Raw genomic sequence first — 15,779 nt, forward strand, 5'->3', positions numbered from 1 at the left:
TGAGCGCAGGCTGCTCCTCTGGCAGGGGGGGAGGGGCGGGAATCCGGCCCAAGCTCAGGACTTTTCACCATCCCCCCACATGCTGATGGACCCAGGTCTCTGCCCCAGGCTCCCACCCACCACACAGTGAGACCACTCCTTCCAGGAGCACAGCTTTAATCCTCCAGTTTTAGTGTATTTACAAAAGTCCACAGCTCCAGCTGGAGGCCCCAGTGTTTTGTGCTTGTCCCTGTTTGGGACCGTTCGGCTTACTGTGCTTGCCCAGGCAGGGAAGAAAGGAGAGCCAAGTTTCTATTAGTATAACGTAAGTGATACGAAGATTGCTTATCTATTGTTAAAAAGGCTCAGGGGCCCCTAAAGCTCCTTGCTGGGTCCTCCAGGCCTAAAACAGGCAATGAACCATGGCACCTCTTATCCCTACAACCGCCAGCTTGGGCTCCTGGCACACACAGCCTCTTTCACTATCACACACACCACATCTGTACATATCTACATCCCTTCTCCTCCCATCTCTCTCTCTCTCTCTCTCTCGTCTCTCTCGCACACGCACACGCACACGCACACGCACAGCTGACCCTCCGGCAGTGTTCAGACAGCTGAGAAAACTATGCACACTGAGGGAGTAGCACCAAGTAAGTGGCTGCCAGCTCATGCCAGCCCCTCCAAGACCCTCCTTTCCAGAATAAAAAGAGGTCCAGGGGACATCTTGCAAGGTCCTTCAGGGACCGTGGGGCAGGAAACAGCGGTTGTCAAGGCAGGCCCCTCCCAGGGGGCGTGGCCTCATGAGAGAAAGTGGGGCTCCGGTGAGAGGGAGGCGGTGAGAGGGAGGCGCGGCCACGCAGAGCGTCCTCTATTTCCTCCAGGCAACTGATCAGCTCCATGTCACGGAGCACTTGGCCCAGCAGGGCCAGCGAGTCCTCCCGCCTGGGCATGCGCTGGCGCCAGGCCATCAGCATGCTGTAGTGCGCCTCCCGCAGGCAGCGTCCATTCTGCAGCTCCAGCCGCTCGATCTCGTGCTCACTCAGCCCCAGCCGCCGCACGAACTCCTTCCAGCGCAATGGGGGCACGGAGTTCAGCACAGCATACAGCATCGCTGGGTCTGCTGCAGGGAAACCCGTGGTGAGCCTGGAGTTGCAGCTCCCAGGCCCGCCCTGGCCGCCCTGAGCGGGTTCCCTGCTCACTCATGTGCCCTCTTGGAGCCCCGCCCACCTGCACCCCCAACCGGGAATCTTGGCTGGGTGCTCACCATCTGGGCGCGGGGTATAGATGGGGATGGAATTGGCTGGAAGTGCTGTGAGAAGGTGGCCAGTTTCCTGGTGGCCTGGGCCCGTCTCTTCCGGCGGTGATGGAACTCTAGGTATGTCCGGAAGGGAGGTGAGACATTGTGGTGAGATGGAGAAGGGACTGAAGTTTGGAAGGGGGTTGAAATTTGAGCCCGAGGCCTGGTGTTCTGGATCCCCCTGAAAGAGAGAAGGCAAAGCATTAGTGGAGGAGAGGAAAAACAGCCCAGCCCTCTAGATTATTCCGGGTGGGGATGGAACTAGAGAGAGTCAGGGGATCGCGATTCGGTTCTTACACGATCACCATGGACAGTCAGGGAAGATTGGGGGCAGATCCCTGGTTTCACCTTACCCGTTTTTCAGATGGGATTTTCCTGCAAACTGAGAAGAAAGAAAGAAAATGTCATTAACTTCACTTCCTCTCTCAACCCTGGAGCCCATACTGGGGCTGGTCCTGGGGACCTATGGTGACAGGCTTCAGCGCCTCTGTGCTCCCAGGGTCGAGAGAACCGCTGGTGCAGTATGACCCCTTACCAGCCATCCAGGGCCATCTCCTGCCAAGGGAGCCCTTCACAGTGAACTAAGGGGATGCTCGTTTTCCTCCTCCCACGTCCCACAGCACCCTTTGGCCTCCCAAAGGCCCCACTCACGAATGGAGTGGAGCTTGGTCTTCCAGCGTGGGGATCGGCATATTAAAGCCATGAAGAAGACGAATAAAAGGCAAACACCAAAGACGATCACCAGGGACAACAGCACTGTGGTGGCTGGAGACAAAGCACATTGTGATCAGGGGAGAGGGGCTGCGGGAGGGAGCGGAAGGGAGCGGGGCTGGGCGGCTGTGTGCAGGGGCAAGCTTAGGAGAGGGCAGGTGAGCGCGGGCACCGGGTTAGTCCTCTTCACCTGGGTCCGGAGGCGCCTGAATGAGTCCACCAGTCATGGGGCACAAGTTCGTGCACTCCGTGTCTTCCTTGCAGCTGAAAGAAGAGAGAGCACAGGTGAACAGAGGCTGTATCATAGGAGGAATACGGGTTTAAGAAAAAAAAAACAGTGTTAGAAATTCTCTGCTTTACAATATTTTAGCTATCTCACTATATCGTGGAAATTAAAACTATCTTGGAAATTGATGCAAAGGAATGAAACAACTTGATCACAAAATCACTTGATTTAGAATTGGAATCGATCTGGAAGAGGCGGTATAGAAAAATTAAAAGCAGGCAGGCTCAGGGTTTAATTTCCAGCCCAGTCCCTGGCTAGCAGTGTGACTCTAAGCAAGTCATGGAGCCTGTACGCTTCAGCTTCCTTCTCAGGGACACAGGGACCCTACCTGCCTGTCAGGACCAAGGACTGAGTGAGAGAATTCTGCTCGACACACAGTAAGTGCTTGGCAAATGGTAGCTCCCCCTGAATTGTTGTTATTTTATCGTGGTTCTGCTAAAGAGAATTCTGGGACAAAGGGAGGTACAAGAGCTTTTTTTCGAGATGGCACTGCCACGGACCATACCTGACTTTGAGAGAAGGGTCAAACATGCATGTGAAAAAGTTTAAAATGCCCAAAGGGTTGCCAGTTCGATTGCCAGTCAGGGCACATGGCTGGGTTGCGAGCTCGGTCCCCAGTGGGGGCCACGGGAGAGGCCACCACATGTTGGTATTTCTCTCTCTCTTTCCCCCTCCCTTCCCCTCTCTAAAAATAATAAATAAATAAACATCTAAAAAAAAGTTTAAAATGCATATTGCTGGGGGCAATATTACAAGCACGTCTCCCCATGTCGGAAGCTGTGGCTGGGCAGTGCGGAGTGAAGAGGAGTGAGGAGACCTACATGGGGGGCCCCGAAGGGCCTTGAGAAGGTGGGTTCTCAGCCACAGTCGGAAACCAAGAAGAGGCACTTCTGCCCACCTTACAAGCTCATGATGAGAACAACACAGGATGGGTAGAAAAGCTCTTTCAAGGAGAAGAGACAAAGCTTAGTGGGAAAAGATAATAGTTTCTTGACAGACACTTCGTAGCTATTTTTGGTGGCCCTTTTTTTTTTTTAAAGATTGTATTTATTTTTAGAGAGAGGGGAAGGGAGGGAGAAAGAGAAGGAGAGAAACATTAGTGTGTGCTTACCTCTCACATGCCCCCCACTGGGGACCTGGCCGGCAACCCAGGCCTGTGCCCTGACTGGGAATCAAACCAGTGACCCCTTGATTCACAGGTTGGTGCTCAATCCACTGAACCACATCAGCCAGGGCTATTTTTGGTGGTTCTTACAACTTCGCCAAGTGGATGTCATTACCCTTTCTTTAAACGTAAGAAAACTAAGGTTCGGAGATGTTAAGTCACATGCCCAAAGTTGCACAGCCAATAAGTGGCTAGGCTGAGATTTAAACCCAGGTCAGTTCAACTTCAGAGCCCTCAGAGTTTCCACTTTGCAGCGAGTATGCAAGAATAGCCTCTGGGAAGCCAGGAGTAAGGAGGCCTAGTCAAAGGCACTGGGGAGGAAATATCACACTGTGTCAAACCTAAGATGCAATCAATAAGAGACACCATTATTTGCATAACACACACAGAGCTGCCAATTAAACCATGATACATCATCAACTGTTGTAAGACACAGTCTGATTGCAGAGATATGACTCAATGGTAGACCCTGTTGCCTAAGAATTTCAATGTCAAAAAAAAGAATGTCCAAGTTAGAACTGCAAGTCCCTGGTGTGTGAGCCTCTGTCCCCAAAGTTGGGGGAAAGGAGGACTATCTGGCGTCTTGACATAAAGTGTCTCTCACTCAAACAGCTAGTAAGAGCCAGAGCACCCTGGGGTGTCTCCCTTGTCCTGCTGGTGGCTCTTGCCACAGCCACTCCATCCCACCCAGTGTCCCCTCACCCAGTGCCCAGCAGCTGGCAGAGATACTCACTAAGCACAGGATATGCACTTGTTGTCTTTTACAAAGAACCCTGCGTTGCAGGAGCATATGGTATCCTGGTTTTCACTACCTGTGGGGAGAGGGGCAGTACAGATAAAGGAGGACTGCCCTGCGCCTGGAGGACCAGAGGGAGAGCCAGGAGGGGCTGGGGTAGATGGCCAGAGTAGAGATATTCCCACAGACCACGGGAGTAGGAAGGATAGAAAGTGCTGCCTTTTGGAGCAAGGGTTCAGAAAGGTGGAGACCCTCCCCGAGACAGGGCCCACCCTTGCGGTGAGGACAGGGGTGGGGTCAGCGGGGTGCGCTCACAGGAGACTCGCACCGTGCCATTGAGGCAGGGGCTGCAGTTTATGCACTGGAAATGAGTGTCACTCCAGTATTTCCGGTACTGTTCCTTCCTGCAGCCACACACAGTGTCCCGGTCCACTGCGCAAGAAGAAATCTCCACCTGGTCCATTTCTGGTGAGGGAAAGAGACGGGGTGTGAACCTCTCTCTGTAGCACACACTCACACCCATGTACTCTGTCAGGAATCCCTTTCCACAGCCAGGAGCACAGAGTTGCACGCCCTCACAGGTGGACAGGCACGCACACCCCTCTCGATGCCCAACAGGCCCATCCTATGTACAGCCCTTGCCCTCTCCTGAAACTCACCTTTTCGGCATATTGTACAGCTGAGGCATTGCCTGAGGTGGTTCTCCAAAGCAGTATAGGTGCCGTTTTCACACTCCCTGCAGTCCGTGTCCAGCCCTGGGCCTGGACAGTCATTGTACCGGTAGGTCCCTGTGATTGAGATGTCTATTAGGCTGCAGCAGAGAGCTCAAGAAAGAAGCCCCATGCTAGTGGGGAACAGCCTGGGCCACCTCTCCAAGGTCTTTAGGAGAAGAAAGGAGGAAGAAAATCCCAGCCCAAGAGAAGCTGCTAGAACAGAGACCCCAGGTTCTAGAACATCTGGAAAAAGCAAAGAAAGCAGCAGGGCCCCATAACTGAGGAGATTCACCGTTACCACTTGCTCCTACCTTTATGGCACTTCGTACAGCAAATGGAATTATTTTGAGAGTGGGGGTATTTTCCCTGAGGACACTGGCTTTCTCTCTTCTCCCGGTCCCTGGAGTGAGGGACCAGTGCACTAACCCATGAGGAGTTTATTTCTGCCACCAGAATCAGGAGCACCTAGGGAAGAACCGATAGAGGAGATCCCATCAGGATCTAAGCACAGACAGTTGGCACCATGCAATCTAGTGTTGAATTGTTCTCTAGTCATCCTGTGTGCTAATGTCCTGTGTCCCCCCCAACTCAAGGCTGGGAGACCCCAGCCCAGCTCTATTTTATCCTTATTTCCCCATAGCAGCTAATGGTGTTGGACTGGGGGCAGATGTTGAAGAACTGTTTGTTTTTTTATTGGGAACTGGTAGCTTACTTCAATTCTGGCCCTTGCTTCACATGAAGCAGTGTCAAATACTGAGGTGGTGTTTCTCTGAGTGCTGCGTTCCCACCAAGTGAACGTGCACGGAGGTGAACGGTTGGCAACTGTGCACTTTTCTGTATTAGGCTATACCAGTAAGAAGGTGCTTTTCAAAATCAAACAGGAGTGGAGGAGGTCAGTGATGCCCCTATGGGCACCGTTCGTGGGCGGTGTGCAGAAGTAAAAGGAAGAATTTCTTTATAAGTCTGCATCAAAACCTCACTCAGGATCCCACCCTCAGACTCCATGCTGCATCCCCTTCCACCACTAAATCTGCACAAATACTCCAGGTTGGCCAGGGCAAATGGAGAGGGGAGTGAAAGGGAAAGTTCATGGTCAAGGATAGGTAGGTGGGTGATGATGTTTCGGTGGGGGCAAGAGTGGGCAAAGGCATGTAGGTTACATGCAACCAGAGCTGGCCGGAGGCTGGTGATCCAGCTCGAGTGACCGTCAAGTCAGCCAAGAGCTAAGGGTGTGCCAGGGAATCTAGAAGCTCTTTGCTCCCAAGTCCTTCTGGAAGGCATGCTTTACAGCCTCAGGCCAAGCCCACAGCAGCTGAATCACCTGCCTATTTCTGGCTTAGGTGCCTGGACAGCAAAGCCAGGAGCCAGTGTTGAGCTCCAACCCAGACTTTGCTTTGCTTTTTTCAGCCTCTTGCTGGCTTTCCCTGGGCCTCATTTTTTTTTTCTTCTCTGCTGTAAGAGTGGCTTTATGCAAAGATAATAGGATGTCCTCAAAGTATATTAAACAATGCAGAGTAACACACTAATCAGATCATAGAAACCTCAGCCCAGGACAGGAGGGCCTAACAGCCCTCAGCTTTGGTGGCTCTGTATCTCAACGGGCGGGTAAGCAGCTCACACCCTGAGTCACCCATTGGGAGATGCTGCAGCAACCCAGCAGCCCGGGCCTCAGGCGCAGAGGAAGCCAACTCAAAATCACAGCAGCCACCAAAGGGGCACACCCCGCTACTCAGAGGGCAGCAAGCAGCCTTCCCTGGCCCGCTCCAGCACTGTGCCACCTCCCCTGAGAACAGGACTGGGGCTTCCAGGGCAACAGGAAGAGTGTGGGGTGGTTAATGGGAAGAACTTCCCGATCCTGAAAGAAGAGCTTTCCCCGAAGCAGAGCTCACAGAATCTAAGGTCATGGGCATTTGGCATTCCATCCAGGGAGGCTGAGAGCAAAGCCAAGGAGCAGAGATAGAGTCAGGAAGAACTGAGGGGCTCCAGTTCCTGGACAGCTGTGGTGGGGGTGGGGGGTAGCTTTTTAGGGACCTCTGGCCTGTGAGGAATAAACTTCCCAGGAAGGCAGGAGAGAGGGAAGCTTTCTCAGGCCACGTGTCCCCACCTCTACAGCACTTTGGGGGTTAAATGAGATCCGGGAAAGGGAAATCTTTTCCCAGAAGCTCCGCCCAGTGACTCAGGCCAGAGGGAGGGAGAGGATCTGGGGGAGGGGAGAGGGAACCAGCAGCTCCTCCAGCTCCTCAGGGGTCATGAGTCAGCATAAAGACTGAGAGACCAGCCAGCAGTCGGTCCCATCTGATCCCTTCCTCCTGTGGGCCAGTCTCCCTCTCCAATCCCCCCTCAGAGCCTCTGTTCCTCCCCTCCTTCACAAAAGAGCTAGGCAATGGACCCTTGTCCCACTGGGCTCCTACATTTCAGGAAATGGCTCCCTCTCCCATTCCATCCCAAAGGGAAGTCTCTCTCGACCCTTGGCTTCCTCCCAGTGAGTCAATACTCACCCCTCCCTGAGGGCCACTTAATTCCTTCCCGCTCCTCAGCATCCTTCCTTTAGTCTAGGCCCCATCCTGGCTCCTCCTCCCGGTCCAACCAGTCCCCTCCACAGATCCGGCATCCCTGGCTTCTCCCCCAGACCCCTGACACTCCTCGGGTCCAGAAGGAGGCCAACCAAGGCTGCCCTCCTCCACCCGGGTTCACCGCATTCCCACAGCCTGGCTGGTTCTGGCCAGTGAGGTTGAGTTTGGGGACCTCTCTGGGATCCCAGACAATCCTTAGGAAATAAGGCCAGTTCTTTCTCCTCAGCCCCTCCCCAAACCCGCTGGCAGCACAGGTAAAGCTCCAGAGCTCTGGACACCCACTTCTAGGCCTGAGGGAGCAAACAAAAAGAGAGGCCAGACAATCGGCACTACTGCCCAGGTCTTTCCTGCTCTCCCCGCCCCCACAGCGGCATCCTTTGTTAGTGCTGGTTGGCTCCCGTGAGCACCATCCTTAGAGGCTGCATCTTTGCAGCAAAACAGCAGGAACAGGTGAGCTCGGAGCAGCCAGACCCCAGCCTGAGTGCCTGTCACCTGGAGCAGGAGAAGAGCAGGAAGCTGGGGGTGCCTGTGGAGAGACAGTTGAGTGGGTGGCCCGGCGGCACCCCTCCAACTCCCCCACAACTTCCGCCTGAGGAGGCTTTAAAGTGTGACTTCCTGCACCGGGGCTGCAGCGTGGGGTGGAAAGCGACCCTGTGGTCTACTCTGACCCAGCCACCTCATCAGCAGCTGTTCCCTTAACCCCGTAAGAAGTTGTCCACTAAAGTAAAAAATTCATTTAATGTCAAAAATCTCTGGAGAGCTCGTGATCGAGTCTCCAAAGGTCCAGTTGCAATCCCACCTCCCTGCCCTGAGGCCCTCCATTGATGACGCTTCCCCTACCCAAGCTCATTAGATGTGCAGCCCCCTGGGAACTTTAATAACATGCATTAACTATATGTATTCTTGGCTCCTATCATAATTATCTTGGGTGAGTAGATAGGATCTCCCCAGTAGACCATAAACTCTCTACGAGACCAGAAAGAGTATCTTGGTCAGAGATAGTGTCCTATCTCCCTCCGTATCGTCTCAGCACCCAGAACTGGGGGAGCAAAAGAAACATGGTTGATCCAATGGCTGATCTGTCTTCCACTCCAGGCGAAGCCGGTGATTTCCAAAGAGGGAAGAAGGGAGTCAGAGTCACCCCCCAGCCCCTTAGGAACGTACAGGGTCCGGCAGAAGTAAGGCCTGCTTGAGTGTGGTTGAAAGGATAATAATATGGGTGTAATTTATAGTTTTGATTTGAATGTTTCACCCAAAACGGCATATGGTGTGCTTGAGTGTGACATTGTTATGATACCCAATTACACACTCATGATTTTGTAATAAAAAGGGGCATTATTTGTGCCGGCCCCGTATTTATCTCCAGGGGAGATTGCCCCACTCCGTCCCCCACACACGCACACCCTCACTGGAGATTGTGGTAAGTGTTCCTTTCCTCTCCCTTTGAGAGTCACGGGTGAGTAAAAGCAGCACCTACGAATGATGATACAAAGACCGATAAGAGTTCGAGAACCTCCGCTCTGCCCTGTTAAGACATGTACTTCACCTGGCTGTTCCTTGGACCCTTAACAAGCCCCAAGTTAAACTCATCAGGTATCTCCTGGCCCACAGAATCGTCACACCACCAGGTTCTCGGCACCAATGCCGAGACTTCCACCACTTTTTTCTGCTCAGGGCCCTCCCCACCCCTGCCGTCATTCCTCTTGCCAGTCCCTCCTCTGTGACCGATCTCCCAGTCTTTTCCGCGTCCAGGGTTGTCTCACACCTGGATCCTTACAACTGTCTCCCAGCCAACTGCCGGGCCCCTTTCCTGCTCCAACCCATCCTACAGACTTTCTTGTCCACATTCATGCTTCAACTTGTACCTGCATATGTGAAAATCTTACTCTCCAGGACATTGTTTCCACAGGTCGCTGTTATCCTGAATGAGACCTTGCAGAGGTACCTCACTGCTGTTCTGAGCACATTCCTGGACACAGTGGGCCCTCAGGGAACCCTTTCAGAATGAATGAATGAATGAGCTCCTCTACCTGGAACCACGGCTCAAGATTCTCTCTTCATCCCTTCCTATACTCCTTCCAACTATCTCATCCCCATTTCTTGTTCCTCAGTATGGTCTTTCCACTCCAGCCAAAGTGTTCAGTTTCCTGCCACCACCACCTGCAACACAAAACCCCCTCTCTCCCTTTCTCTAATTCTCCTCAACCGGTCTCCCTTTTTTCTAGCCACCCTGCCAGTCAGTGACTTCAAATCCACTTTTCAGCAAGGCTTTCCCTCCCTCATCCCATCAGACCAATCTTTAGTTCCTTTATTCATTCAAGAAATAGCTAAGGAGCAACCAATCTATGAGCCAGGTCCCACCAGACGGCCAGGGAGGCAAGATGGAATGTACTGCTCATGCTCTCCAGAGTTCTCCATGGGTCGCAGTCCACGGTAGGCTCTGCGATTTGTGCAGGGTGTGCTCCGGGAGCACGGACACTAGAATTGACATCTACTAAGCAAGAAAAGGCAGCTGAGTGAACCTCCTTCCCCTCCCGGCTCTGGCTCCCTTTGGTGTTCAGAGCACCATATCGCAATACTTTTGTGAAGATTTTCCTCCAGGCTGTTCTGAAATCATTTTTGCTGAAAGCTGTCTTAGCTTCTAAACTAGAAGCTCTTTGAGAGTAGCCAAGTCTTGTTTGTTTTGTCACGCTCTCCTGTATTCTTCCCTACTACCCCCACACACACATACACAGTGTACTCTGAATTGCCCATCGAATGGTGAGCAATTGGTAAGTTCATGGACAGACTTATCTAGACCTTGCATACCTCCTGCTTTCCTTCTAGCACCAGGCTGAGCTTGTGTCTCTCAACAGTCATACCTTCACCTGGGCTGGGTCAGCCCCTGCCTTCAAGGCAATTGTCTGTTTGGGCCTCTGTATCCTGTTTTCCAAACAGAGTAGCCACCAAGTAATTACTACTAACACTAACAATATGCAAGCTAACATTTATTGAGGGCTTTCTATTTGCTATACCCTATTCCTCTACCAGAATGTAGAGTCCATGAGGACAGTGATTTTGTATACTACTGTAATCCCAGCACCTAAAACAGGGTCTAGCATAATGCAAGCACTTAACAAATTGAATCAATCTATTTAACCTTCAAAACAACATTATGAGGTAGTGACTGTTATGTTCATTTTAGAGATTAAAAAAATCTATGGCATGGAAAGGTTATATAACCTGCTCAAGTTCAGGCATCCAGGATGTGAGGGAGCCAGAACTGAATCCAGGTATCTACTTTCAAAGAGAGAAGTAAGATAGCAGGGCAGGTGGATTGTAGGGGGCAGGGGGGGGGGGCAGGATATGGGGAGTCCTGGGAGGGTAGCCTTGAAAGAAGGGAAGAGATGGGGCTGGGGAGACAGGAGGTGGGACAACCAGAAGATTAGTGAGACCAGGACAGAGAGAGGTAGCACAGGGAAGTAAGGTCTAGAAATGCGGAGAAAAGAGGGAGAGGGAGGAAACTAGGGAGAAAGGGTTTCAAAACCCTTTGAGAAGTCTGAGGAGACTTTCAGCGAGACTGACAGAAAAGCAAGGAATGTCTGGGAGAGAAAATATAACACCCTGAGGAAGGAGAGGTGTGGAGCCACGGGTGGGCCACGGACTCAGAAGAAATTGGCGAGCCGGGAGAGCGGGCGGTGGGGGGGGTTGGGGGGTGCGGCACTCAGGGTATCAGACAGGATGACTCCAGGACCTGGAGGGTCATCGCGGATGCCTCGACATAAGGCTGAAGCAAAATAAAGGGACATTTTCCAGTGACGAAAGCAATTTTCTTCCAACTTCCTCAAACTCACTGTAGAAGAAGAAACCAAGGAATTGTTGTCTAGGGCTGTGGGGAGGGGCTGGCGGGCAGGCCGAGGGGCAGAGTCCAGGTGGAGGAGGTGGTGGCTACCTAGAGAGGGTCAACCCAACAGAGACAACCTGCCTAGAAACTGAGGCAGAGGTTGAAGAATGCCCCATTAACACTAGACTTACTGTACAAACATAAATGTGGCATCTCGAAAAGAAAGAAAGCAAGCCCCCACGGGGGAGGCCCGGGCCCGGAGAGAGCACTGCAGATGCCCTCCACGGGGCTGCCCTGCCCCTATCCCGTCCCCACTCCATTCCCAAATGGCTCCCACCACATGGCCTCCCAAACTCACTCCGCCAACCTATCTCCCCTCCCAGTTCCATTTCTCCACTTTGTCACCGTCCTACTCCTGCCCCCTAGCAGGGTTTGCTCAGCCAGGGCCCACGGGCAGCCCCACCTCTCCACAACTCAACACATGCTGAGGCCAGCCAGCTGACCAGAGGGACAATGTTCTGAATCATCTGGAATCTGAGAGGACCGACTTCCTTCTCCCACTCCTTTCCTTTCCCTACCAAATCGGCGCTCAGTCCACCCCCACTGCCCCGCAGCCGCTGCTATCAGCTGCCCGCATGTTTTCAGGCGGCCCCTAGCCCCAACAAACTTCCTTGGCTGTCAGGGGCCAGAGCTGCTTTTAACCCCCCACCTTTCAGACTTCTCCCTTGCCCCTGAGTCAGGGCAAGCAGATAAACAGGGAAAGCTGGGCTTCTGGCAGAGTTTGTGGTCAGACCACAGCCCTCTCCCAGCGAGGGCCCAGTCCAGCCTGCCGGCGTCACCCTTCACCCACTTTCCACTCCACCCTTGTCCCTGGTCTCACCAGTGGCAGCAGCAGGCCAGGCACGGTGGGGTGGCCCATGTCCGGCCAGCTGAGGCCTCTCACTCCCCCATCAGGGCTCAGGCAGAGGCAGCAGGTGGAGTAGCAGCGACAGAGTCCGGGACGAGTGGGTCAGGAGGTCCCAAGAGGAGCCCAGGCCTTGGGTAGGGGACTTAAGGGTTGAGACTCAGATAAAGACCACACCCTGGTCCCATGGGGTCTCAGACCCCGAAGGCCAGAACCGGGGCCTGAGCCCGGCGAAGAAAATTAAAGAAGAGGTGGGAGGGGAAGGGAGTAAAGCAGTTGGGTGTTGCAACGACAAGACAGGAAGAGCTTGGGGGAGGAGGCGGGAGGAGGCGGGAAGAGGCGGGAGGAGAGGGCAATTTTTCTTTTAACTCTTTGTAGTGCAGTCAGCGGTGCTGGAGACCTGGATCCAACAACCCGGCCACTTCCAACCAAACACCGCTGTGCAGTGAGCCCCCTCCCTCCTCACCCCCATCAACAGGCTTTTCCCAACTAAACAGCAATAGAAGGACCCAGGGCCCTGGCTAGGTGTCTCAGTTGGTTAGAGCGTCATCCAACACCATGCGCCAAGGTTGTGGCTGCGGTTGGATCAGGGCACATGCGAGTATTGATCTCAACCAACGAATACATAAATAAGTGGAACAACAAATCGATGTCTCCCTCTCACGTCCTTTCTCTCTCTAAAATCAATAACTGAAAAAAGAGAAACCTAGGACTTTGGCACGAAATTCGCTGGGTTCCAGTTCAGAAGCCTCTACTTTTTAGCTGGGGGGTCCTGGGCAAACAACCCAAACTCTCGGAGCCTGCTTTCCGACTTGCAAAATGGTGGGAACTTATTTCATGTGGCTGCTGTTAATCGAAACAGGACAGATAAGTGGTACAAGACAAGTACTCAGTGTTCCTTAGTTAACACTTCCCCTTTCCCCCAGAGTCCTCCACTGACACCCTCATCTCCCACTTTCTCAGGAACTTACCCCTCCAACCCAAAGCTCAGAATAAATCCGAACCCTAGTCTTCTTTCTGCCCAGGCTTGGGGCCCTCACACACTCCCTCAGTGTGGTTCTTATCCGGTCCATGCCTGGCTGGGTCCCACAGCTGCTGATCCTGGCCCTGCCACCAACAACAGTGGGACCTCAGGCAGAGTCTCCACTAGATCTCAGCTCCTCATTATTAAACCAGAGGAACAATCCCACCAATATGGGAAAGGGAGGTCATGAGATCCTATCCATGAAGATGCTTTGGGAATTACAGACATCGAGTTGGATATTACTAGTGCATTCCCAGCACCCTTTCCTCCAATATTACTCTGTATTTCAACCCAAACTGACCTCAGAGATAACCTACTGCAAACCCTCTTGTTTTACAGCTGAGAAAACTGAGGGCCAGAGACACGCAGAGCATGTTCCCTGCAGACCCAGCAGAAACCTGACTCCTGACTTGAATCCAGGGGCCCATTTTGCTACAACAGACACACTGCCACCTTTCTACCTGTCCCCTTGATTCAGACCCCACTCCCTGACTCTGGGCACTCGATGCCACTCCCAAATGAATGACATGGCAAGGGTCAAGTGTTCATTCAAATGTCCTTCAAATGGGCATGATGACCTTCCCTATACCCAGCCCGGGCCTGAGGTCCTCCAGCTGCTGACTGCCCCCCACCCACACCCCAGAGTCCACCTGCCTGGCTCTTGCTCATCTCCCCTCTCCGGTCCTAAGGGCAAAGCATCTATAGATGAGAAAAGAGCTTGGCTGTTCCCACCTAGGGCTGACTACCCCACCCCATCCTCCAGCTTCTGAAGAACTAGACATTGAAGCTAGGCTCACAGAGGAGCTCACCTCCACCAGCACACAGGGAGCCTCCAAGCCCAGCCCAGTGGACCCAAAGCAGGGCTCTTGAAAAATCAGGGTCACTGGAATAAAGTGCAAGGGTCAGAATGCCCAGTTCCCAGTGTGAAGAGGCAAGGAGGGCTACTGGCTCCTCATCTACAAACTGGGAAACATGCCCGCACCCTCACATCATAAGCCCCGACGATTACACGCATGGAAAGGGTTTAGCAAGGGTTTGCCATATATTAAGCATTTGATATATGGTAGCAATATTAATAGTTTGTATTAATAATTAACAACATCAATGTCCTATTTTTAATGTTACAAGACATTTTTAATAGCCTGTACCAACTGTTTAAGACATTATACATAGCCTGATCCACAAAGAGAATCTCATCATTCATGTTAAATGCTTAATTAATCAGTAAGTTTAAAGTTTTGTGAAATGTGGTATTAAATTGTTTGATGAAACTGTTCTTTTTTTAAAAGATGGTGAGAGGTAGGCAGATCTAGGAATATGAAAAGCTAACTAGTTTTATGGAGAAATTTCTTCCAGGGGGAAAAGAAAGAATGGTGAGGGAGAGACTGGGACAGATGGGGAAATAGGAAAGGGGTGAACTACGGGGTGAAAGAGTTGGCCATCAGGGTCTGGGGAGCAAAAGGTGGAGAGAAAGGGGCTTCCGCTAGCAGAGTCCCCCTCGCCCTCAATACACCTCTCCCTCTCTCTCTCTCCCCCCCACCCACACACACATACACACACCCCCCACAGCAGTACAGAGTGATGAGCAAAAGGGCACTGGACTGCAAGCGAAGGTGACGTGGTTGCAACCCCAGCCCTGCCATCCTGACTCCATGAGTTGCAGAAGGAGACCCAGCTTCCAGCTGGGTTCTGTAAGAATCATGAACTTGAATAAATCACTTTACCTGCTAATGTCAATAAGGAAAAGAAGGCAACTTAACTGTTTCTTCTCTAACACTCTTGATTCTAACTCCTAACCTGAAGGTCCAGAGGTAGCATATAGAGAGACAGGGGATGGAGAGAAGGAAACCCCACAGGGTGGAAGTGCAGCAGGCCAAGAGAGCTCCCGGTGGGGGAGGTGGGGGGAGCTGGCTGCTGTCCTCTTTGACAGACCCAGCGCTGTCCAGCAGGTCCTACCCACCCCAGCCAGAGGACAGGGAGCTGGGGCAGGTGGGACAAGGCTGAGGCTACGGCAGAGAGCACACAGGGCAGACTGAACCTGAGGGCTCTGACGGGGGAGAGTGTTGTGACACCACCCTTTTCCCCTTATCAGCTCGAGTCTAGGAAAGGGAAGTGAGAAAGCACCCCATCAGCTCCCGGTCACAACCTTTTCTATATCTCTACTCTGTCCGCCATCTCCTCCTATTTCCCCGATTCCCTTGGCTCCTCAGGACGGGGAGACTGTAACTGAGGGAAGTTAGATCACGGCAGCAAGGGAAATGTCCCCAAAGATGACAAGAAAGGGTAACTTCTAGGTGCCAGGTCTGGAGTAGGGGAAGGAACCAGGGGTCCAGAAACTGGAATTCCACTCAGACATCCCTCAATTTCTCCTCTATGAAAAGCTGGCAGAAGCCCTGGCTGGTGTGGCTCAGTGGACTGAGTGCTGGCCTGTGAACCAAAAGGTTGCAGGTTCAATTCCCAGTCAGGCCACATATCTGAGTTGTGGGCCAGGTCCCCAGTTGGGGGCGTGTGACAGGCAACTGATCAATGTACCTCACACATCAATGTCTCTCTCCCTCTCCTTCT

At 52.6% G+C, this 15,779-nt stretch overlaps 1 protein-coding gene across 2 annotated transcripts; it reads right to left on the reverse strand.

The window, feature by feature from the left end:
* Nucleotides 1–139: 139 nt before the first annotated feature.
* On the reverse strand, nucleotides 140–12,492 carry TNFRSF1A (TNF receptor superfamily member 1A). Of its 2 annotated transcripts, none has more exons than XM_045826430.1 (10): nucleotides 12,167–12,492; nucleotides 5,202–5,355; nucleotides 4,837–4,965; nucleotides 4,493–4,642; nucleotides 4,175–4,253; nucleotides 2,181–2,254; nucleotides 1,931–2,044; nucleotides 1,633–1,661; nucleotides 1,247–1,460; nucleotides 140–1,099 (listed from the first exon to the last, which is right to left on the reverse strand). In XM_045826430.1, the coding sequence occupies exons 1-10, from the start codon at nucleotides 12,203–12,205 to the stop codon at nucleotides 750–752; spliced, it is 1,332 nt and encodes a 443-aa protein (XP_045682386.1). In that variant the 5' UTR covers nucleotides 12,206–12,492; the 3' UTR covers nucleotides 140–749. The 2 variants fall into 2 exon arrangements, with proteins under 2 accessions (XP_045682386.1, XP_045682384.1); XM_045826428.1 differs by having other exon boundaries at nucleotides 140–1,102.
* Nucleotides 12,493–15,779: the final 3,287 nt, after the last annotated feature.

The sequence above is a fragment of the Phyllostomus hastatus genome, unplaced genomic scaffold (genome assembly GCF_019186645.2).
Source record: "Phyllostomus hastatus isolate PE091 unplaced genomic scaffold, TTU_PhHast_1.1 phas_scaffold_755, whole genome shotgun sequence".
NCBI lineage: Eukaryota > Metazoa > Chordata > Mammalia > Chiroptera > Phyllostomidae > Phyllostomus > Phyllostomus hastatus.

Coding starts and splice junctions, on each gene's coding strand:
- TNFRSF1A (XM_045826428.1), bottom strand. CDS start 12,205: ATGGGCCACCCCACCGTGCCTGGCCTGCTGCTGCCACTG. Junction 4,643..4,836: donor CTGTACAATATGCCGAAAAG/GTGAGTTTCAGG, acceptor TTCCCTCACCAG/AAATGGACCAGGTGGAGATT. Junction 4,254..4,492: donor TGGCACGGTGCGAGTCTCCT/GTGAGCGCACCC, acceptor CTCTCCCCACAG/GTAGTGAAAACCAGGATACC.